Raw genomic sequence first — 25,037 nt, 5'->3', positions numbered from 1 at the left:
AAAGAAAACGCGCGAAGTATTACTAAAACGTCAAATATTATGAATATACATTTTATTGCATTTTTTTATTGCTTGAAATTTAACGAAAAAGTGCATCAAAGATACAGAAACGATTTAATCTAAAACAGCACTTTTATGAGCGATTGCGCACTTTGGTTGGTACAATTTTCTTGCAATCTGTAATATTTCAATAACACGTATATTCGTTGTGAGTCAGGTAAGACAGTAGGTTCGGCAGAGGGATTTCGTCGGTTTTCCCTAGTGTTCTTATGGAACTACAAAAGACTGCGAACTCCGTCTGCCAAACTTTTTAGTAAGGACGTAGGTTGCAGGTGACTGATCAGTAGCTATAGAAGCTGGTCTGGCAGTCCAGCTCATATGTTTTTGTAATGTCTCACCCATAGGTAGCAAACAGCTAATATTGGTACCTTTTATAGAAATTTGCTGTAATTTCTTCTTAGTTGAGAACCATCTGAAAGATGTCCTCTTCCCTCCTACATAAGTAAGAGGTTAGCGTCTACGAAAATAGAAGAGATTTTTAAGCCTGTTCGCACTTACCCGAAATGCCGAATTGTCAAAACTTGCGTGAAAACAAAAGTAAAAAAATTTCCATCTCTTGTTTTCACACAAAAACCAAACAAATATCAGTAACTTTGTAGTCGCGAATAGCATATTGGCCTTGCCAGCGTTGAAACAGATTTCGTAGGCTGCTCGCACCTACAGGAAATCTCGTGCCCAACTGTCAACGCGTGAGTGTTTTTTTTTTTTTGAGTGGTTTACGCGTGAGTGTTGACAAAAGCAAAAATACACTGAAGTCGCTTTTTACGCGGTTTATTTTTACACGAATTTCGGAATTTAGGCGGTTTTTACGCGAATTTCGGAATTTACGCGGGTTTTTACACGAATTTCGAAATTTACGCGGTTTTTAAGCGATTTTCGAAATTTACGCGGATGTGCTTAATTAGTCTATTTTTTCACGAAACGTTCCAGTTTTTTTACGCGAATTTTTGGGTTTTTACACGAATTTCGGAATTCACGCGGTTTTTACGCGATTTCGATTTACGTGGAACGTATCCTTCGCGTAAAAAGGGACTAGAGTGTAAATACTTTCCTTTCTTTTTTTCTCACGCAAAACCCTGAAAGATATCAGCAACGCTGGCAAGGCCAATACCACACCCAAGGGGCTTCCAACAGTAACGATTACTACGCACCTTTGAAAAAAGTTACTTTTGATTACTTTACTGATTACCTCTGATTACCAGTAATCAATCTCTTGTGATTACTATAAATTAATCATGATTACCAATGATTACTTAAGATTATCATTGATTACTCTACTGATTACCATTGATTACCTAATTAATAAATGATATACACGCTTAAATGATTCTGCCTGTAAATTGGTCGGATTTAATTAAAGTTAGGTTGAAACTACTCAAAATGCCCTTAAAGTGTACAAACCTAGATTTTGAGTAGTTTTTCAACCAAAAAATTGGTAGAAGGAACTTAAAATTGCGTTATTTGTCATAGAGAATAATTCAATTATCGGTAGCAAGTAGCCAAAATTGGTTGAAATTTTTACCCAAAGTTTGAGTTTGTACACTTTAAGGGCATTTTGAGTAGTTTCAACCTAGCTTTAACTAAATCCGACCTATTTACAGGTAGAATCATTTAAGAGTGTAAATGATTACAAAAGTAATCTCTGATTACTACGCACTTATACGCCTCACTGGAAACCCCTAGACCACACCATGATCCTCTGAGCAGTAGTCATTACAGTGCGTTGTTGCCACCGCTTTTAGAAACCCCTTGATCAATTCGTTAAAAGTCATGTAATCATTTAGGTCCCCTCGGTTGCCAAAACTTATTTTTATTGATTTTTGGGTGGTAAGTAAAATCTGCATTCAGAATGAAAATTTCGATGTTCTAAAGTAAATGTTTTTTAACTTCCTCTTTTTAAGCTCAAACACTACGCCCCAAAAGTGACGAATTTTGTTTCCGGATACGATATGGCATCAGCATCGAGTAGCAGTGCGAAAAACCTGTTCAGTGATTCTAAACGACGGCTGGCAGAACGAGTTGCAGTGAACGTAAACAATGCCTCTTCTGTTGCCCGACAAATAGTACGTGGATCGAAATCTAACGAAATTCTTATGCAGGCTGCAAAAAACTTTGCCTATCATGAAAGCACTGTAGACAATAGTATACAAAACTTGAAGAAGATGGATATAATTTTCCAACATATGAACTATCAGTACGATGCAATCCATCAAGCCGCAGAAAAGTTGGAATTTGTGGAAGAGCAAGTGAATGCAATGGAAAGATGATGCGAGAAATTGGCAACGGGTGAGCCCCTTGGCTATTACTGATTGCTAAAAGAAAGGAAAAAAACATCTAAAACAAACGAAGCAAAGCAACAAACAGACTATTAGAGCGCTCCTGGTGGCAGGTACTGGAAACGCTATTATATCGTCATATGAACTGTCAGAAAAATCCGCCAAAAGAGTAAGAAAAACTGTGTTTACATATCGTGCTGACCGTGCTTCAAAGTGTCGTTTGCGATTTTGTCTGAATATCTCAAATTTCTGAATAAACTTGTATTTGATGTAGCTTGAGCTAAGTGTTATAACTGCGTTTTACTGTGTGAGCTGCTGGTTCTGTAAATTTGGGTCGTTATTCAATGAGAAAGCAGGTGCGAAATGTTGGTGACGCTCTGGGAACGATTGGATCTGTAACTCCGCAAAATGAAAACAGCAGAATTACACGATCTAAACATGTGCCCACTCCTAAAATGTCCTCCCGGAAGAAGGCTCTCTTCGGTGGTGAGAACCAGAAAGTAAACAGAAACTTACTTGATCCAGAAGAAGACTCTGATCTGGGTCCAATGAGTCCGTTGAAATTTAGCAACAGTCCGAAACGGACTTTAGTCAAAGGTGATTAATATTCAATGTGAGTTGAAAACCGGTTTTGATAGGAATATTTTTTTTATTGCAGCATTAAATGTAACATCTTTTCGCAATATCTTGGGAAATGCTTCCCCTGAGAGTGACCGGTCCCTCTCACCAGATTATGAACGTCGTTTTTCCCATTCAGACCGGTATGAAATTTTGTCCTCTGCTTGTGACAAGGAAAATAACATGTCTGACGACGAGACTCGTCACTCGTTTCCAAAGGAAATGTCACGTGTGCGGAGTCCGTCCAAAAACGCACTGTTGGACGAAACAAACTCGAATAGTTTATCTCAGCTTATGAACTCTGATTTGAACATTGTAGATAAACGTACTCCTATTCTTAAAACTCCTGGTGTAACAGAAGCAAACAAGGAATCAAAACTCACGTTTAGAAAGTGCAGCGTTATCAACAACCATTCGACACCGAGTGAATCAAAAGACCACAAAATGCCGCTAGGAGATACGACTAACGAGTGCAAAGCACGAACATCTCTCACTTTCGGCGATCTGCGGCCGATTTCTACGAAATCGTTTTATTCCTCTTCCATCGAGAATGTCCCTCAACCCAAGCCTCAACCTTCTCGTTGGAGCCAACCACTAAATTCATCGTCCAATGGTAAAACACCCGCAAAGCGGGCGCCATCCAGTCACCGGAAACGCCCCAACACTAAAAATCGTGGTAACTCAATACGTTTGGGGAATTTTAATCGGGGAGTGTTTCATAAAATTAAGAAACCTGTTGCGAAAAAATCAAAAAACAGTTTGAAAAAACTGTCTACTAGTCAATTATTGGAATCGACTAGTACCATATTAGACAACTCTGTAGAAAAATCCGTAAAAAGTGCCAGTAAATCAACACCTACTTCTCCTCTGATGCAACCTAAACAGCCACAACAAGATGCAAAACTCGTTGAGCAAATGGCTCGTATTAAAAAAATTTTGCAGAATATCAAAAACCCTATCGAACAGGCACGACCGTTATCTTTATCGAAATCAATGATGGATTTAACGTGCTGTACCTTGTATAGTGACGAACGGAACGAGTGTTCTCGAAGCGAGAAATATGCGAACGACGACGCGGACGAAGATGGTGCGTACGAAAGTGACGAAAATGAGGATGCCAAATCGGAGGGAGGAACCAGGTGTGGGGGAAAATTTTTTAAAGCTAACTCTAGCAAACGCATTAAACGAGAATACAAGATTGTTAACAATATGTCGGCGACCGTGCAGAAGGGCGGAAAAATAAGCCTCAATCAAAGAAAGCAACGCAAACGAAGGTTCCAATCGATTTTCGATGAGGGTGAGTTTGTTGTTATGAGAAGTCGCAACAGATTTGTTTAATTTTTGCCAAATTCTTTTTATTTTCTTCAAACAGAATTCGACTTCGAAACCGAACAGCTAGAAGTGGATGACATCATCAGCAAGCTCAACCAGTCTCAGATAAACCACAATCAAGACCGCTCAGTTAAGAAACCATTGACTATTGAAGCGGAGAACACATCCCAAGTATCTGGAAAACTGGTTCAAATTGAAATTGTAGATGCTGCAAATAACGAATTAAGCGACGATGAACCAATACCGCTACAATCGAATGTTATTTTTGTAAATACTACTTCGCCATTCAATACAGCTTCGGAGGAAAGCAGCAGCTCGATAACAGAAGCGCCTATGCATGACGCTAATCTCACCTATCAAGAATCTCCAATGAATCAAGTTGAAAATATGGATTCCGAGCTAACTATAATCAAAACAGTCAATGGTAGAGTTCTGGCTGATTTGTTAGTCCAAATAAAATAAATTCGCTTTGCTAATTTCAGATCAGTTTCGAGGGACAGAGCCACCGCAGTCTAGGGAACAAGAAAAACTGTTCCCAATATTTTACAAAGATCACCAACGAACTGTGGATGGTAGAGAATCTTCAGCGCACCCACGGTTCGGTTTATTCGACCCGTATCGACGAAGACGCCGGAACGTACAAAACTGGCGTCCGATTGGTTCCAATCAATATCAAATTGACGCTGGACAGAAGCAATACGGAGCTCAGCAATGCGCGGAATGCGGTTTGGTTTACAGTGTTCACGAACCAGAGGAGGAGCTTATTCACGAGAACTATCACAATTCTCAACAAGTTTTGAAATTTACTGGCTGGACCAATGAGCCCGTAGTAGCCCGCGTTCCGGAGTGGGACGTAACGGGACGCATTCTGGCAATCACGATAGCAGAAAACAAGCAGAGATTGCAAAAAATTATGGAAGTCCTATCGGTGGTAGATCGAGAGTTAGGTTACGTTGAACCGTGTTCGCTTGTGCTGGGTTCAGTTGTGTACCTCGCTGTAGCTCGTTCAATGGTTCTCGGGGTTTGTGTGGCGCAGCCACTACAGCAAGCGAATAGGTTACTTACGATCGACGGTATCGATGGATCCATTGATTGCTGCACTTTGGAAACTTATCCAGTAAAGTAAGCATATTCTGTTATACCAGAAAAAATTATCCAAGTGGTTAATGACCCTCTGGATTAAAACAACTTTAATATAAAAAATTATCCAATCAATCCGTAATTTTTTATTTTTTTCTTGTTTACAGGTGCGGTGTTTCTCGGATCTGGGTAACACCTAACTTCCGTTGTCACGGGATTGCACGGACGATGCTTACTGTGCTGAGATCGCATTTTATTTTCGGCTATCCGTTGAGCTTCGACGAAATCGCCTTCAGCGCTCCGACCGAAGCTGGCAAACGACTAGCGGAAAATATTACCGGTCGCAAGGATTTCCTTATCTATATGTAGTGTTAGAACATTGTTCGCTATTTCGGACTGTGAGTATTTGTGCATATTTTCTAGACTGTTGTTTTTTCCCTGTTTTTCTGTTGTTTCTGTTCTAATAATTATTTTTTTTTTGACATGACAATAGTTTTGCTCTCCATTTTCTTTTCAATCGCTCGAAAGGCCATACATTGATGAATAAATGTACAACAAAGTAAATATTTCGATCATTTATCGATACTCAATTGTGTGTATTATTAACAAGATATCACTTGTGTCTGGAGGTTTTATTTCTTTTTCTTTTCCATTCTAGCTTTAAGCTTGGCCAGAGCTTCTTCACGCGTCTTCACCATTTTAGCCCGCTTTTTGGCCAATTTGTCCGATTTCCGATAAAATTTCAAATACTTGTCATATTCCTAGCAATTAAAAGCATAGATTGGTGGAGCATTGTGAAATTAGCACCGTCTTACCTTGTCTGTAATTGGATATTCCGGAGGATTCTTTTGCAGAAAATATTCCAGTAGTTCATTGTCAGTAAGTGGTTCTCTCTCCAGTCTGAAATGGAATTTTTCTATCATGTTTTTGATAAGAAACGCTGTATTATGAGAATTCAAGAAAACATTATACGTATCAAAAGAATTGACATCGACATAGGCGACGAGTTAAGGAAAGCATCAGAATGGTGAAGAACAAATTCGGAATTCTGACCTTCCCCCCCGGATTAGACGGAGATGAAATCGAGGTGGTAGAAGAGTTCGTGTATCTGGGCTCACTGGTTACCGCAGATAACGACACCAGCAGAGAAATACAAAGACGCATTATGGCAGGAATTCGTGCCTGCTTTGGACTCGGTAGGACGCTGCGATCGAACAAAATTCGCTACCGCACGAAGTTAACAATCTACAAGGCGCTGATTAGACCGGCAGTCCTTTACGGCTATAACTATGCTCGTGGAGGACCAACGCACCCTTAGTGTTTTCGAGCGGAAGGTGCTGCGCACCATCTACAGCGGAGTGCAGATGGAAGACGGAACGTGGAGGAGGCGAATGAACCATGACTTGCATCAGCTGCTTAGCGAACCACCCATCGCTCACACCGCAAAAATCGGTCGCCTGCGATGGGCTGGGCTCGTCGTGAGGATGTCGGACGACGCCACGATTAAAAAGGTTCTCAATAATTATCCGACTGGAACGAGACGGGGCGGGGCGCGCAGCGAGCAAGATGGATCGATCAAGTGGAAGGCGACCTGCGGGCCCTACGCAGACTACGTGGCTGGCGAATTGCGGCCATGGACCGAGTGGAATGGAGATGACTTCTTCGTACAGCAGAGGAAACTACGGCCTGGAGCTGATTAAATATTAAAAAAATATAAGGTATGGATATCTCTAGTGTGTATCAAACCTAGCAGAGTCAACATTTGGGAGGAGGAGAAGTTACCGGAGAAATGGTTGGAAGCAATTGTTTGTTCCATCTACAAAAAGATGATCAGCCCGACTGCTGCAACTATCGCAACATAACGCTGGTATACACCACCTACTCGCTGTACTCTCCTAGATTCTGTTATGCCTGCCGTAACCGATAGCTCAAGGTTTCATAGGGAATATCTGGCGTGGTTCTTGAGATCACGCGTCATTGGTCCGTCCAAATCCGACAGCAGAAACGTCGGGTGTATACCATGCCCACGCATGACGTCTTTATTGACTTCAAAGCAGCATACAATACAGTCGATCGATCCAGTTATGGCAGATAATGCACGAAGACGATATTCCAGGCAAACTGACGCGACTGACCAGAGCTATATTGAATCAAGTAGCGTGCTTCGTGCGCATCTCCGCGGCACGCTCGAGTCCTTTCAAGATCATAGCCAAGAACTGCGACTGAGGATATCATAGCCAAGAACTGTGACTTTGGAGGCAACTGCACTAGGACAGACTGAGCGGATTCTAGGAGGATTGGGCCCCATATTAATGAATTAAACACCAAATGAATGGAAGCAAAAGGCTCAAAGGTGACAAACGTGCGCTTCCCATAGACAGTAACCGTTGATGGCGACGAATCAGAAGTGGTAGATGAGTTCGTGTATTTGGGATGATTACCGCGGACAACAACACTAGTAGGGAGATCCAGCGGCACATTTAAGTAGGAAATTTGGCCTATTTTGCACTGTGCCAAACACTACGACCAAGAAGCGTATGCCCTACGTAGCTGATAATGTACAAACCCCTCGTTTATGCCTGTAGTTCTTCATGGACTTGATACTGTGATGCTACTCACGGAGGACATGCGCGTCCCTCCTGTGTTCGAGTAAGAGGTGCTACGGATGATGTTTAACGAATTTGAAAGCTGAGCGTGGCAGTGGCGTATGAATTACGAACTACAGGCACTGCTTGGAAAGATTCGGTCGTACATCTCGGTAAGCCGGAAAGAGTCGGTAGGCTACGGTGAGCTGGATACGTCAAACGAATGCCGGACGACAATGCGACGAAAACGGCTCTCTTTAACAATCCCATCGGCACCAGGACCCAGCGGGACACAACGTGTAAGATGGCCTAACCACGTCAAAAGTGACTTGCGGCTTCTGGGTCACCTGGTAAATTAATGGCGAGTGGCCCAAAGTGGAGTTAAATGGAGACGATTGCTTGAAACTGCACGAGCCCTACCGGCTCTATGCTGACAATGGCAGTGGCATTCAAATTATTGGAGTTCGGATTTAAGAAGCTCACATTAGCGAGAATTCATGGTAGCTGAAGGAACTGTGCTAAATCAAATGTGACTCGGTTTTTAGTATGTTACAGAAAGCTACACGCATCCCGACAGCCAAGATGATCCATGACGATAAGTTTCCTGGTCATGTAAGCAAACTTCCGCGATTTGTCGTCCGATATGTGGACGCCGGATGTAGGAATAGTTCGGCTTTTTACCCAATCATATCACATATAGCGTGACATTAACCGCCGAGGTGAGAAGAAGGCTCCCGCTGAAATTGGCTGAGAACACCGCTTTATCCCAATACTGCGTGGCTATGATTGAATGGCCATTTTTATAACGGTAGTTTTTTGCAATTAACGTAGCGGACGGTAGAAGAAAGTAACGAAATGGACCGTGAACAAGGCATAAAGGGGAAAGAGCGGAAAATTATGAAAGGGAGAATCATTGAATCAACGCTTAAGAGGTTGTGTACCGCTTCTTTTATGTTCAAGCTAGGGGATTCATGGATCGAACCAAGTTGTAATCGGAACATTACAACCAGATTCGAACCCACTACTCCTTCTCAGGCACTGTGGCTCATCGGTAGTGATCCCTTGACCACAGCGAACTGGACAAAAAACGGAGACTTCAACAATCCCCTAATTAAGCGTGCGACGTATTTTAAACTCCACCAACATTGACGGGTTGAGTTATTTTAGACGTAAATTATACCTCTTCCTCCGTCAGTTGTAGTCAAACCACCGGACGAGAAGGTCAAGCTTACTCGTTTACTAACCGGGACGACGAACCTATGCGTGCACTTGCTACTTTCTTTCAACGGTACACAAAGCTATTATGCTAGACCTCGATGATGATCGGATCATCTTCCCCTCCTAGCATACTCCGCACTCAGATTCGACAGACACCAGCCTCCAAATGGTTTTGCAAAATATTTTAACCTAGGAAGCCTCCGCCGGCCTCTGTGGCACAAGCGACGATGCCACACGTGCAGTGATGAAGAGATGCATTAGTTCGAGTTCTTATCAGCCTGTGCGTGTGAGTTCTAGAATTGACAAATAGGGGTCATTCTTTAATGACTGTAGGTCTCCGACATTCCACCCGTTTTTGTTTATTTTCGGCGTCAGTGGAACTTTGAGTTTTGAAAAGCTTTTGGTGAGTCTTGCGCCGCATTTTTAGACACTTTTATTGATATTTGCCAATTTGGATTCATACACTTTCAGAACATCCCATACTGCCAACTGTGCAGTATGTGCTCCACGTCTTATATTGTCCAGAATATCAAACACAATACCATTTTTCAATTGGCAGAGAATTGTTGATGGGTTTTACTAATTCAAAATCATCGTTTTCAAGCTCTAAATTCTCATCAGTTACGTCTTCTAATTATTCGATTTGATCATCTGCTACTTCATCATTACAATAATTTCATTGACATTCTAAAGTTCGCACTGCTTTTCAAATACCGTGAACCCCCGAATGACACCTCGTTTAGATGAGGCGAGCGCATTTTTAATCTCAATACCGTGGACCCCGTTCGTTTGACCGTTTTTAATCTGAACACTTTTTAATTTGAACCCCGCTGGTTTGCACGACGTGCACATTAAAAATGTCTCAAATGTCATTCTCAATATGACATCATTTGCTTACGCAGACAATGCACGTAAAAACGATTTGTTTGGACTGACCTAGCGTGATTAATCTGTTTCACATTCCGTTTTCCCAGCGATTGTGATATAAAATCCGATCGGAAATGAAATATTCGCTGCTTGCAAATGCGAACTAAATCAAACCATCAAAACAATAACAAAGAGCAGGGCGGCAAGTTCATACTAGTTTCAACATATTTAGGGTTACCAGTTGTACAAATTAAAAACTAACCCCGTTAGTTTGCAAGAGGAATCGTTCAAACGAACGGGGGTCCACTGTATTTGGTAACTTTACTTCGTACCCCCTATTTATTTGTTGTTTCGATTTGACGAAAACAAATGTTTTTAAAATGTAGCAATTGTGCGCGAATTCTTAACGTCCGGATTGCAGAATCTCAGATTAAAAATGTTCAGATTTAAGTTCACACCCAGGGGGATTTATGATAATTGCATCAGTTCGATTAATTTCCGTACAGCTGCTCGGCTGGGCGGTACTTGCTATATAGTCAGCAGGATCGTTGCACTAGTCCCTTAATTTTCCTGTACCCAGTAAACCATTTGGTTTGTATATCTCGATTGCAACTGAGAAATACATCATATCTGAACGGAAAAGTTATAATTCACGCCAGATAAGAACATATATGTACCAAAGTGGAGAAAATATACGTGCGAAAGTTTTGACAATTATTTGTAATTCTATCTTGCATTTTATACAGCGGTTTTTATAACACGCAACTTTATACCCCTGAATATATGAGTAAGATATAACTAAATAGTGCAATCATCTATACTGCTTTATAATTCACAGTTATGAGTTGTATATGAGGACACGCTCGACTGCTAAACAACTTATTGTTCGCTTTGTTTTGACATACTTTAAAAATGTAAAATGTAAAATTGACATGAATACGATTAAATGTGAACTTTCTATTACGATGTTGTGTTATCTGGGTAGTCTAAAAGTAGCCGGTTGCGAATTCTGTGGACAAAGAAGGGTCAAGCCTTAGAGAGACGTTTAAGCCCCAGACTTTTATTTATTATATTGAAAAATATAAACATTTCGTTCAAAATAGTTACTTAAGGATGCTCCAGGGACAAACGGTTCAAACGGAAGAAATCGAACCTGCGATACTAGAGCCTAATGCCGTATTTATAATTGGACACAAAAACAACCCCAACAAACATTTCTATTAAATAGCAGCTTATTAAACCGTTGTATAGTTAATTAGCGGGTAACAAGCGCATCACAAGCTGTTATGCAACAAAAATGTTTGTTGGGACGGTAGTCCCTAACAGTAGAGAAAATTCCGTCGCTAGTCTTTGAAAGCAGTTCACCAATATGAAAATTTCTGCATCGCGCCACTTGCACGAATACTACGTTTTCATACAAGACTTTGGATTCGGATAAGTTCTTACAGTATTCCGATATAATAGGTTGAATAAGAGGGATGATTGAGCAGTTTTCCGCAATGGTTTACTTTCAGGACTTCAAGTTCTACAATGGTTAGAATCGGTCAAATGGGAACAATTTTACATTTTTACAAAATTGCTCACTTTCAGGTCAACTTCGTACAAATTTTATCGAAATGTATAACTCCTGATCTGTTGGAATGGAAAGACTCTGTCACTGTTTTCCACCGCATCCAGGAACGTTCTCAACTGCTGTAAAAAGCTCCGATCCTCTGCACAACGTACAGAGTGCTTTGTTAAATCAATTCTGTGCAAAACAAAGTGTTTTCCGTTGTAATCAGACAATCAAATTTTAACCACAAATATGTAATGAGCTATATGCACTTTTCCACCTTTTGCTCAAAAATTTTTAATTGCCTCAACAAATTTAATGCAGCCCTTAAAAACATTTTCTTTTGATTTTCTACACCATTTTCTTCTGTGTCTAATTTCAAATGTACAGTAAGAACTTTCTTTTACATTTTTTTGATGTAGTACTACGTCTTACGGCAAGTTCTGAGATAGGGTGTCATTCCAAAAAATCGAAAAATGCGAGCGTCACGAAAAATGAAAGGTTTTGAGCGCTAATAGCTCAGCGGTTTTCCTATCGATTTTCATTATTCTTACACCAATCGATCGGAAAATCTTCTAAGAATTGACCCAAATGAAGAAAAGTATGGATTCTTGATGTTGAACTATTGAAAAATTGAAAATAATGAACCTATGTTTTACCAGAATTTTCGATTCGTGATTGGTTGGAAGATTCTTTGCGATGATCTAAACCTATACCAATTTGATATCTGTGCTTGGGAAGTAAGTCAAAACAAGTGACCAAGTTTGCTCATTTCAACAAAATTTCTCAACACCGCGGTTAAACCTAGACCATTTTGATGTCCTTGCTTGGGACTACGCCTGGAAGAGTGACAAAACCCCCTCGTGCCAACAGATTTTTTACGAACGCGATTAAACCTAGTCCAATTTGATGTCTGTGTTAGGGAAGTGTGCCAGAAAAAATGACACAAGTTCGTTGTCCCAATAGATCGCAAATTCTTTACTGCGAGACGATTAAACCTCGGCGAATTTGATATCTGTGTTGGAAAACTGTGCTACAGCTGTAGTGTTCGGTTATAACACGACTCTGTATGAAGGTGAAATTAGTCATCATCGATTCTGCCAATTTCAAAAGCAGTTTTTTTGTTTGAAAAAAAATTCGGTTTATGAAAATATATTCGCTGTGTTCAGATTGGCAAGAAGAATGCAGTATATACATTTTTATAAACACAATTCCGCTTTTGGGCCGAAAAGCTGCTTCCGAAATTGGGCTTTCCGACGAAAAGTCAATGACTGCTAGTTTCCCGTGAATACGCATGCTTACCGTTTCATTAGAAGTGTATTGAAAAGATGTGCTGTTGATAAAATAGGATTGAATTGGTTAAATCCCTTCAACGTGGGGAACCATGGGTAATAAAAACAATCTTTAATTTCAGTAAGGTAGCAGGAAAACAATAGTTTGTGTTCTTGATTTTGTTAAATTGTTTTCAAATGCACACTCTTTGAGAATTGAACGTATGCAATATTACTACTTTGGTAAATGTTATATTCAAGGCATGTAGCATGTATATAAGTTGCATATAGCATGTATACATGAAGAATCGAAGGATTACAAGCATGAATACATGCTACTATCACTACAAAGAGACTTACGTAGTCCTGCGTCACCTATATATGCGGTCGTGTCTTGTACACAACCCCTCTGTTTTTTAATTAATTTCTTCACAATTGATAATCGATCTTTTATTCCCTTTACACACCTTCATCAATTTTGTCTTTTATAACTGTTCTTTATTAAACACCTATTTCTGAGCACCGTAGCACTCCAAATGAATAAAAAGATGACTTTAGAATGTATGCTGTTATATGGCTAATAACAGCGTTACGCGCGGCCTTGGCCAAAAACTGACTCGTCGCTGCACGCTCTAAACGTTTTGTAGTATTTTCACTAACTTTCACTCTCAAAAACCGAACTTATTTCCGTAGACCGACTTGGAGGTTCACCAATATCTGCGGCCCACAGGAGCTGGGAGAGGTTGGGTTCGAATCCTGTTGAATTGACTGTCATTATACAAAGAGGAATGGTACATATACTTAATAAGCGTTGCTTCAGATGGCCTCTTATCATATTTAACGCTCTTCCACTTTCACGTCTTGTCCCACTATTTGGATACTATAAACACTTTTGTTTCATTACTTTCTTTCTCCAACACTTCCGTCGATTATGAAAACTGCCGTTATAAAAAATTGATTTGGGGCCCTATTCTCAGTCACCTCACCTCACCTCACTTCTCTCACGCGCCCCATTCTCACAGTCACCCTCACCTCACCTTACCGGCCCCATTTGATTTGTACAGTCACCCAGGTGAGCGGAGTCACCTAAGTGACTTTGAAAATCGCAAATTGTGCTCTCACCCAAAAATTTAGTGAGGTGACTCTGAGAATAGGGCCATTAATGGCTGATCTCATAAAGTCAACAAAATGAAAACGGCGGCGAAGAGGGCTCTACAAACAAAGAAGTTGCCATTAACACCCAAAAGGAAGCAAGCTCCCAATAGACTGAATACAGCGTTAAGGTTAGCTAACAAACATCTAGATATACAACTATACAGATGGAGAATACAAAATAGAAAGGATGAATTTGAACTTGCCATAAGAAAACACAAGGAGGACGAAATCAAGGAGTTTTATCGTAAGATCAAAGATATAAATGTGGCAACAAGAATACAAAAATCGTACCAATTTCTAAGTAAATTTGTAAAAGGCAAGAAAAGGAAAAGAGCAGATATTTCGATGAAATCATGGAACGACGTGCTAAAGGATTGTGAGGGGCCGGCCATTCGTCTTATAGAAGAGCAAGATACACGCACAAAGCCATCATCGACGGAGGAAATGAAAACTATTTTAAAATATGTATGCAATGGAAAATCTGTGGGATCTGATGGATTGAGGATGGAATAGGGTAAGGAATGAGTTAAGCAGTGTTACCTATTTTAATCAGTTGAACATAAATGATCCGAAAATGCACTTTTTTATTCATATTTTCAAAATCTTTTGATAGGATCATCTTCACAAATCACTTAACCATACATTTGATTCACACAAACACAATTTACTGGGTTTCCGTCAAGAAATATGATGAATTAAAAATTGTTGTACAAAAACGTACATTTTTCAGCTGCTCTTCAGCAATCGCCACCTCGCTACTAACGAATTCATCAAATTTTCAGCACTGATTACAACCACTCTGAAAGTCAAGCACTCAATTGTCACATACCATATTCAGTCTCTTTTTTTCTATTATCTAAGGCTTTGTCACTAGCCAAAAGTTTTATTATTTTCTAACAAAACTGAAAACAAATTCTGAATTGACGGAACCTGTTCACCACTAGCAGCAGCTGCAACACAACTGATGAACTATCGTGTTGCCAAGATACTATTTCGGTTCTGGAAATAAGAATTTTAAGTTTGAAATTACCTGAAACCTCCTATGGTGAAAACGTGGTTCAATACTTTCAAGAGAAATGTATGTTCATAATTAATTTTTCTTTATTAAAAACAACACTAAAGACAGCTTTTTCAATAATTTTCGAAGATTTTCTCAGTGATTTAATAAAGCAACGATGTGTTTCAATGTTATTTGCTTTGACAACACTGTTCTGATCGTTTGTACTCGGATCGTTTGAACTGCTATATGTTAACCTCTTTTGTTCTCCCACCATCCTTATGAACAGCGAGTGAGAAGTCAAACTCGCAGTTTCCCATAAGAACACTAGAGAATAAAAGAGACGACGAATACCGTTTGCCGAACGGTGCGGTGAGTGTATGCCCCGATAAACAATTTAGACAGATGGCATTTTACGCATCTATGCCGATACGCTATGCCGATTACGCATCAGATGCCGATCAGTAGGTCGCGGATAGGAACGCGAACTTACTGAATAGGGGGAAAAGTTCGAGGGATTTTTTAACGGGACGTAAAAAAATTCAGATTTCAGGATTGCTTAAAATAGCACCTTGCGGGTGAAAATGGGTTCGGTGTGTTCAAAATTAGTTCCGCCGCTCCAACTTTTAAAGCGAAAAATCAAAAGTTTATTTATGTCACGAAGAGGATAATGGAAGAATTTTGGAACGGAGGAAAAAAATTATACGTTGCCGCCTTGGACACAAAGAAGGCATTCGATAATATCACTACCAAAATGCTTAAAGCGATACTGACGGATAGAGTTCCAGAAATCAATATGATCAATATAGGATTACTGAAACTATATCTCATTGGCTCTCAGAAGCGAACCATCGAACTATCAAAACTAACCATGCACCCGAGCAGGATTATTTTCATATCAAGGTCGTCGATATCGAATAACATAGCGATCAACAATAACAACAATAGCGATGTTGAATAACATACAGGACAGTCCATCCCTTGTCCGTTGTCCAATCCTCTGCACGATTCGAAAGGACTTGGGAGTGCCCCGAAACGTACACGTAGCACATCACTCGCTCCAGGGTAGCTTTGATCAGCCGCGTCAGTTTGTCCGGAAAACTGTACTCGTGAATTATTTGCTATCGACCTTTTCGCGTGCGTAATGGCGGCTTGTGGGTACAACTTTCGGAGAACGTTAGCATGCCTTTGGAAACAATATTCACGTCAAGTTGATATTTCCAGCCTTAATTGTCGTTGAAACACTTTCAAGCATACGTGAGCGGAGTTCCCAAAAGCAAATAAACATTGTCGAAAACTGTACCCACTAACCTCCATAAAGCGCGCGAAAAGGTGGATAACTGTTCGCGTTCAACAGTATGCTGCCCTAAAATCCACGAAAATATAATGCGTGGGCACGTTTTACTCCCGACATTTCTGGAGGATTTGTCGGAAAGTATAAATTTGATCCGTAGTAGCACGTGGTCCCATAAAGCCCGCTCGACTGAAATGGTACTGTCAAATGAATGAAAATTGAGTCCAAGTGATCGAACCATTTCTGGACCTGGCGGCAGACCTGGTGTAGTGATTAGCATTCACGCCTCTCACGCCGAGGACCCGTGCTCAATTTCTAACTCCGCAGAAGTCACGAATGACCCAAGCTGTTAAAGTGACCATAATCTAACAAAAAAAATTCCAGGACCTAGGTGAGTCAGTTGACATATGACAGGGTACCATTTCCAGGCCTACATTAAATTCAACAGAACAAAACAAGCATCTTCAAAGAGGGACTGCCTGATGAGCAGTCCTGCAACGATAAAAACGCCTGTAGTTTCGGGACCAAAGTGACAGAATTATTCATCTATTCGATAATGCCAAATTTCTGATGTTGCGAAAAATGTGGAAGCTCTTTTGAAAATCCTAAAAGGACCAATTCTGTGCCTTCCGCCGTATTCACCAGGCATTGTACCATCCAACTTTCGCTAGTCCAGCGAAAAGTAAAAAGTAAAAGTAAAATATTATATATATATAATGGTACGCTCATATTTGGAAAAAAAAAGACTTACCTCATTCGCCTGCGGATGCCAAGAACTTGGTTCACGCAACCTATTATCTGCTGCGGTGAGTAACCTTTTGTCACCATAGACAACGGCGAGACGTCGAAATCTTTTCCAATGCCCACCTTTTTGTTCAGCGCATGCTTCCACAGAAGCTGTGTAGTGCCATAGTCGGTTTTTGGCATTATGAGGAATTTTTCGAAGCACTTTTTAAACTTTCCCAGCTTGGCTGTCCACGGTTGGCTTGAGGTGCCCACCAGTAGAATTTTCTCATCCTTTTTTATCTGCTTGACTAACAGTTTGAATAGGTATTTGTTTAGCTTTGTAGGATCTAACGATTTTTCTTCCGGCGGTACCTTTTTGTAAAAAGGTTTATGTGCTTGATCAATGTAGATTACTGTAGGCTGTAAAATTCGGGCCATCTTTAAAACCATATGTAGAAATAGTGGTATATCGGATGCATCCACGGGTGCTATATTGGGACAGCTGAGATCAAATAGAACGGAGTTTGTTTCAGTGCAAATCGCCTCCACAAGCATGGTTTTCCCGTAACCTGGCGGTCCTATTAAGCAGAATGATTTTGGTTTTGGTATAACGAGAGGTCCAAAACCAAACAGCCACGAACGGATTATGTCGCGTACCTCTCCCAGCGCTGCCGGTGGATCTTGATCCAAATAGTTTCGTTTTTCAAAGGCAGCATAGTTATAGTCTCCAATAAAGTCATCGATTTGCCGTTTCGTATAAGTGCGAATGATGTCTTTTTCTACGAGTTCTTCATATAGTGATTCTATTGATCTATCAGCAGTTAGGTCCGGGAGTTCCTTTTTCTTCTTTCCTTTTTTGCCCTTGGCTTTTTTCCTTTTTTGCTTTTTCGGTTTGGGGGCTTTGTATTTCTTTTTTGAATCTTTGCAAAGTGCCTTTTGAAGGAGCTCTCGTTCTACACGAAGCACTTCGTCTACCAGTGGCCGTAATTCTTGGTGAACTTCGGCAAACTTATCAAGTGTTATCCACTCCATGATCGGCAGTTCATCTTTATTTTCTAACTCATCCACAAAATACCAATCTTTCTCATAACGAGCTAGTGTCTCTTCAATGGATACTAAGTTAAAAATATGAAACATTATGTTGCGTATCATAAAAATTATTAAAAAAACTTACAATAGACATTGGTTGTAAACTCGGGCTTCCCAAAATCATATGTTTTCCCTTCTTTTTTCTCTCTTTCCTTTTCCTCGCGTCTCAATTCTTTAAGTCGTTCTTTTCTCTCTTTCTCCTTTTCTTTTTCCTGTTCTTTTGCTTTCTTTTTCGCATCGGCCTCTCGCTTTTTCTGATCCACAGTTTTGCGCTTATCCAAAGCTTTTTGCCGCTCAGCCTCCAAATATTCCCCTGGTGTCATAGTTTCACCTTTAATTACCAGTAGAGTTCCGCCTTCCCATTCTTCCGGATAACGATCGAAGGCGTGTGCAAAATCATAAAACTCTTTGAACCATGCACGAATATGATCGGATATGTCCTCCATGATCCAGGGGCCCCGCTGTTGCAAAATTCTAGCCTTCTCATCGTCAACTGCGTGCAGAAATGCTTCATCAAACTCCGGTTTACGTTTTCTCCGTTCGTCGTTCGCCAGTTTGATTCTTGCGTCTAGATCAGGTCCAGGTTTCATTTCGTCAATCATTCCTAGAAATAGTAGTCGCTGATAGCGTTGTCTTTTCAGCTTCTTTCGATACTGGTATTGCCGCCAGTAGCGTTGTATTTTTTTCGCAGCACGCATTTGTGTAATCTGCTCTATCAATTCTTCGCTATTATCTTCTTCCTCTTCTTCTACTTTCTGGGTTTCTGTGGGCGTAACCTGTGTCAGATCTGGTTTGGATACTTTAACAACTTCGGGTATATCGTCAACCCATCCTGGCGGTCTATAATAGGGGAAATTCACTACATTTTTCTTTTTCAGCCTGTAATCCCACGTAAAAACTGTTCTTTTGACAGGTATTAGCATGAGCTGATCTGGGCGATGGTAGAATTCATATGGAACTTCTTGAATGGAATCCTCTCGTGGTTTTGGAAAGAATATCTTTGGATGAAGTTGAAAATTCAACAATAGTATTCTAGCGTGGCGAGCTTTCTCGTGTGCTAGAATTAAATTCAGGGCGGCTATTCGCTTTTCCTTGGCATGATCCCTGCGTATAATTGGACGGCGTGGGTCAGGCGGAGGTTCTTCTTCGCTTTCCGAGCTTGAACTACACTCGTCATCGCTTGAGCTGCTAGTCAGGGGCTCTAGTGGTTGACTAGTTGTTAATGTTTGGTACTCTTCTGACCGTTCCAGTGGATAGTAACAAGGCCGTACGATTTGAACGTCTTCCGGAATAAGATGCAACTCTCTAAGTGCTCCATCGATATACGTAAACTCGCTGAGCTCCATTTGTTTGATTTTTTGCAGCAATTCCAGCATGCGTTTGGTTGCTATTTCAGTAAGATCGGAAATAACCTGTCTTTTCTGTACTTGCAGAGTTTGATCATAGCAACGGTCAAGCATCCGACATAGCTGAACATATCGGCAGTACAGTTCCGAGAGGACCCCGTGTGCGACATGGGACTCTTTGGTGGGTTCGAAACTCTGAACAAGTTGCTCGTGAAGCAGAACATCTTGAAGTTCGTTCCGTGTCGCAAGCCAAAATTTCGCGATCGTCTGCTGAGCCATATTTTGAACGATTGTCAAAGTAAATTTTAGGATGTGTGCTTTCCACTGTTGTCTTTGATGCATTTTTTTTTGTAATTTGGAATAGGTATGAAAGCTTTTTAAACACAAACGTTAGGAATGTCGAGTATAATGACCTAACAATGTCAATTTTCTTTTAAATTTCGCATGTACGTACCCAATTAATATTTTGAAAATACAATTACAGCTGCTTTAAAATCAATATTCTTTCTATATTTTATTAGAGAACTTTCCATTACGAAGACAGTAAAATACAACCTAATTAAAAAAAAATTAACCGTGCTCCCGATTCACATGCGCTTTCAGAGAACATTTGTAAGTGAAACCTTGACTACAAATATCACACATGAACGGCTTTTCCTGCGTGTGTATCCTTTGGTGAACGTTAGCTGCGTAGGAGGTTTTAAACGATTTGCCACACACGTTGCAGGGGTAGTTTCTAACGTTCGTGTGCACCAGCATATGCCGTCGGAGTTTGTTTCTACAACGAAGCAAGATTAATAAACTTACGGTTATAATAATGTGGGAAATGCCGAACTTCGACTTGAGCTTCTTTCCGCAAATGTCACAACCGATGTGTGGCTCTCCGTGAGTATGAGCCATGTGATTAGCAAATGTATTCCTTGATTTCAACTGGTCACCGCATATGGGACAAACTTGCATCTGCGATCCGCAGGAGTCTTCATGTTTTACCCTTGTTGCGACGCTAAAAAAAGTATTTTCACAATTTTTTCGACACTGGTACGGCCTGACTCCTGCCAAGTAGATAAATGAAAAATTTAGAGTTGAAAAAACGTAATAGGAATATTGTTGAACCTCTGTGTCTATTCATATGGGCCCTCAATTCTCTTTGAGCTTTGAATGATTTCGTGCAAATTGAACATTTAAAAAAAGTTGCATTTGTATTTTTTCCAACGCATCGTTTGTAGTGAACTTTGTAACCGTGTTCAGTGTCGAATTTCCGGTGACATATGTTACATTCTATAACATTATTATCCAGTTTTTTCGCTTCTGAAGATTCAACAACAGTTTCTCTATAAAATAAATTGACATAGTTTATAAATAAACATTGATAAACAATTCTTCTTACCCTTTTTCAACATCTGGATCATTTCTGGAAATTTTCCGAAATTCTGCATTGTGAACCATTTCAGTTAGCAGATCATCATCGTCGTCACACATTTCTACTTTGACATTTTCTATTGTCAGAGGTGCGGTTTCTTTTTCAAGAAGCCGTTTTTCGCTTAGGATATGTTCGTTACGCTCTTGTATAACAAGATGAGCACGTGTCATCATTTCGAACGTTTCTTCACACAACCAGGTATCCGGTTTTTGTTGGTCTGCATCGTTCTTAAAACCGGCAGCTGTCCACATTTCTGCTTTTAGACAACATTGCTGAAATTCTAATACTAGCTCTACCAGCTTCCAGCAAGTTCGGCAAATTACAAACATATCTAGAGTTAAATTGAGATTCAAAGTGCTCTGCAATTGCAATCGACATTGTATTGCATCGTGAATGTTTGAACCCGGAATGGTTGAGAATTTAACGACTTGTCCTGAGGTACAGTTTCTTAAGCATAGGATACAAGTTTCATCGCCTGTGTTCAGAGGGTCAAACACTTTTCCTTCTTGTGCCGAAATAGAGTTCTTAGTTCTGAAAATCTTTAACGTTGACATTGTGACTATTTCTGAAAAGGAGAATATATTGATGTTTAAACAAAATTTTAGTGTATATCACAGCGTACAAAAAATAAATCGTAAACTACTTGTAAAATCACTTTCTCCTAAACATGGATATTATGAGGCTCGGATTTACCATATAATACTATAACTGTATATTAGCACAGGTAGACGGCAATCCCGTTAAACCAAATCAATTATAAGAAAACTGCTTTCTTCTATTTTCAAAACCGAATTATAAATCAGTTTATAAAGTTGTGGCTGAACGCTGAAGTTTTGTATTGAACTATGAACTGAGTGAGAGACTGTCAAAAAGAACAGTAAATAAACATCATCTGAAAGAATGTTGTACCGAGGGGCTCTCAAATCCGATAAAAAAAACAAGTAATAACGTCACCGTCCCGAAGACACGCTTACAAAATTTAACACACGAACGAGTGAGATTAACCCGGAAAATGATTAATGCACGCTAAAATGAGTAAGATTTGGAAATGTTGATAACAGATGGTGCAAGCGTTAAATCAAGAGCCATGTCTATTTGTCTGCGGTTAAAGCACAAACTATAGAAGTCGACGATGAGTGACCCAAGAAAAGTCGAATGGACACGATTCTGGTTCTCTGCTGCTGATGACGGCGACGGAACAATAATAAATATTTGCCGCTGTAGTGTGCAATTTGTTATTTTTTGCATGGTTACTAAAAACATTTGTATTGCGTTGCTATTTGTGATGAACGATGAACTATAGTTCCAACGAAAAGTGAATTAAATGATTACTTGTGAAGGGTCGGTGAGTGAATTGCTCACGTCCTCTGGTACGTATAGGGTTGCCAAGTGGCCGGTTTTTGGCCGGCACGACCGGTTTTTCACTCGCAAAGCCGGTGGCCGGTCAATTCTGCAAAAAGGCCGGTTTTCCGACATATGAAGCCGGTTTTGTACTTTTTGCCTGATTTGTTAAATTTTCTGATAAATTTATTAGCAATCCTGAGTAGTGGATCATAGAAGGTAACCAGTTTTGCAGTGACAATACTTTGGTTCTGGCGGTAGGGTTGCCAAGTGGCCGGTTTTTGGCCGGCCCGACCGGTTTTTTACTTGCAAAGCCGGTGGCCGGTCAGTCCTGCAAACAGGCCGGTTTTTCGACATATGAAGCCGATTTTGTACTTTTTGCCTGATTTGTTAAATTTTCTGATAAATTTATTAGCAATCCTGAGCAGTGGATTATTGAAGATAGCCAGTTTTGCAGTGACAATACTTTGCTTTTGGCGGTAATATACATTAAATTGTCCACTAGCACCAGAAGCAAATAGTTGTCACTCTGAAACTTCAATAATCCATTCAATGTTCGTTGTAGTATTGACTGTGATGTCCTACCGTTCGCTATCTCCACAACTGACTGTTCATCACATTTACACGGGAAACTGTTAACCGACTTTTTTAACGGCGACTACCCAAATAATATGTCATTAACGCACATTACACATTGCAGGTATTCCTCTAACAACACGCATCCACGACACCCCCCCCCCCCCCTACGCATTTGAAGGACGTAGAGAAATCGTTCGCGTGTTGTCTGTATACAGTGGACCCCCGTTCGTTTGAACGATTCCTCATGCAAACTAACGGGGTTACTTTTTAATTTGAACAACTGGTAACCCGAAATATGCTGAAACCTGTGTGAACTGGCCGCCCTGGATCTTTGTTATTGTTTTGGTGGTTTGTTTTAGTTGGCAGTTGCAAGTGCGAATATTGCATTTTCCGATCGGATTTCTCTCTTAATCGTTAGGAAAACGAAATGTGAAACCGATTAAACACGCTAGGTCAGTACAAATGAATCGAACAAATGATGTCATGTTGAGAATGACATTTGAACCATTTTTAATTTGCACGTCGTGCAAACCAACGGGGTTCAAATTAAAAAGTGTTCAGATTAAAAATGGTCAAACGAACGGGGGTCCACGGTAGTTTGTGGTTAAAGTGTGCCAAAAATTGTTCATTGCTACTAACCTTTGGTACCATCGCCATCGTCACCGCTGCGCTGTACAATTTGGAACAATTATTGCAGATTGCATCAAAAACGCGAAATACAAGGAACTTGCAGACAAAATGCAAGTAAAATCTCATCAGAAGCTGTCAGAGCTCGTATCCAGTGATGCTAAAGTTTCGAAAAACATTGGAATAAAAAATTGCATTAATGTAACAAACATGCTTGCAGCATAACATGTGATGTTTTTAGATTCTATCACACAATGTTTGCTAAAAATATTCTGAAAACAGAAAATAGCATGGAAACAATTTGATTGATATTGTTTGAAGAAGAAAAACGACTGATAATATTCTCTAATGCGAAGCACTGCAATGGCTCTATTTAGATCGTAACACTGATTGCAGATGTTTGGCTGTTTCCTTGCAGTTGCTGTGCATTTAGTCGTTTCACTGCAACCTGTGCTTCTGATCACCAAGCCTCGGGAAGCTGCAAAGTTGATGCATCGTCGGCCGTTACCGTTCGTGTCAGTGTGCAGGGTACGGGGTCCGATCACCCGTCTATACATTGCTTCCCTGCTGACTTGGGCGTTCATATCTCCGATGACGATCTTGATGTCCCGTGGTGAGCACGGTTGTACGTTGCCTCCAGCTGCGCATAGAACGCTTCCTTCTCTTCGTCGGGTCTACCTTCGTGTGGAAAATGCACGTTTATGATGGCGTAGTTGAAGAAACGGCTTTTTATCCTCAACATGCACATCCTCTCGTAGATAGCTTTCCAGTTCATTACACGCTCCTGCATTTTGCCCAACACTACGAAGCTCGTTTCCAGCTCGTTGGTCGCTCCACCACTCTGGAAAAATTGGGCTCTACCGCCACGGATCCTCCACACCTTCTCGCCCTTACGATAGATCTTCTGCACTGCCACAGTGCCAAACTTTCAGGGTTCTAACTGATCGAGCAGTACCCTGTCGCCACCATTATCATTACTCCCCCTATACTGAATGGTGTCAGACTGGGTTTCAGTAATGAAATTCGAAACGATGGTTCTACAATTGATGAAGGGACGGTAGGGGAAAGAAATGAAAATTTTGGCGAAGGAGGGGAAGATCGGAAAGAAAAGGAGGGGGGGAATGGGTAGCTACTCTTAACAAGTAGTCATTTTGACTCCTACCTTTTGTCCAATGCTGGAAGGTGCATGAGTCGAACCAAATTATAATCTGAGATTATAACCGGATTCGAACCCACAACACCTGCCAGGGCATGTGGTTCGCCGGTACTTGTACCTTTGAACCATAGAGGCTCTGAACAAAAGGAGACTGCAAAATACACTCATCAAGATAGCAACACGTTTGGTTGGGTTATAGACACAAATTGTGCCTCTTCCTACGTCTATTGCAGATTACCACCGAGCGAGAAGTTTAAATCTAACTGGTTTTTACTGGCAAGACGACGACTTTCTGCAGGCCCTTACGACTTGCAAGGTACTGCATGTGACGTTGTTTGTCTGTCAGCGTGTGTTGGCCGCGATTCTCTATTATACAGCTAATATAAATGCCTCCCAGTTGGCTCCGAGATATGACGCTGGCCTAATAAGCCAGTAGTCGTATGTTCGA

The 25,037-nt window shown here is 40.6% G+C and overlaps 4 protein-coding genes across 5 annotated transcripts; 2 read left to right on the top strand and 2 right to left on the bottom strand.

Annotated features, from left to right (window-relative positions):
* The first annotated feature begins 1,869 nt into the window (after window positions 1-1,869).
* Window positions 1,870-2,573, top strand: LOC128734534 (BLOC-1-related complex subunit 7). The gene is made up of 2 exons (XM_053828783.1): window positions 1,870-1,887; window positions 1,962-2,573. The coding sequence occupies exon 2, from the start codon at window positions 2,010-2,012 to the stop codon at window positions 2,325-2,327; it is 318 nt and encodes a 105-aa protein (XP_053684758.1). The 5' UTR covers window positions 1,870-1,887; window positions 1,962-2,009; the 3' UTR covers window positions 2,328-2,573.
* Window positions 2,574-2,666: 93 nt separating this feature from the next.
* On the top strand, window positions 2,667-5,846 carry LOC128734533 (N-acetyltransferase eco). The gene is made up of 5 exons (XM_053828782.1): window positions 2,667-2,933; window positions 2,995-4,251; window positions 4,327-4,710; window positions 4,769-5,408; window positions 5,534-5,846. The coding sequence occupies exons 1-5, from the start codon at window positions 2,681-2,683 to the stop codon at window positions 5,733-5,735; spliced, it is 2,736 nt and encodes a 911-aa protein (XP_053684757.1). The 5' UTR covers window positions 2,667-2,680; the 3' UTR covers window positions 5,736-5,846.
* A 152-nt stretch (window positions 5,847-5,998) lies between these two features.
* Window positions 5,999-19,745, bottom strand: LOC128738045 (dynein regulatory complex protein 11). The gene is made up of 4 exons (XM_053832866.1): window positions 18,206-19,745; window positions 17,057-18,146; window positions 6,182-6,266; window positions 5,999-6,127 (listed from the first exon to the last, which is right to left on the bottom strand). Exons 1-4 carry the CDS (start codon window positions 19,743-19,745, stop codon window positions 5,999-6,001), a joined length of 2,844 nt encoding a protein of 947 aa, XP_053688841.1.
* Window positions 19,746-20,026: 281 nt separating this feature from the next.
* On the bottom strand, window positions 20,027-21,691 carry LOC128737793 (zinc finger protein 32-like). 2 transcript variants are annotated; one of them, XM_053832498.1, is made up of 5 exons: window positions 21,509-21,691; window positions 20,854-21,451; window positions 20,580-20,797; window positions 20,302-20,518; window positions 20,027-20,244 (listed from the first exon to the last, which is right to left on the bottom strand). In XM_053832498.1, exons 2-5 carry the CDS (start codon window positions 21,438-21,440, stop codon window positions 20,037-20,039), a joined length of 1,230 nt encoding a protein of 409 aa, XP_053688473.1. In that variant the 5' UTR covers window positions 21,441-21,451; window positions 21,509-21,691; the 3' UTR covers window positions 20,027-20,036. The 2 variants fall into 2 exon arrangements, with proteins under 2 accessions (XP_053688473.1, XP_053688474.1); XM_053832499.1 differs by having other exon boundaries at window positions 21,580-21,640.
* Window positions 21,692-25,037: the final 3,346 nt, after the last annotated feature.

Source organism: Sabethes cyaneus, chromosome 2 (assembly GCF_943734655.1).
Source record: "Sabethes cyaneus chromosome 2, idSabCyanKW18_F2, whole genome shotgun sequence".
In the NCBI taxonomy this organism is placed as follows: Eukaryota; Metazoa; Arthropoda; class Insecta; order Diptera; family Culicidae; genus Sabethes; species Sabethes cyaneus.
Note: the sequence above shows the minus strand (reverse complement) of the source record. Positions and strands in the feature narration are given on the sequence as shown.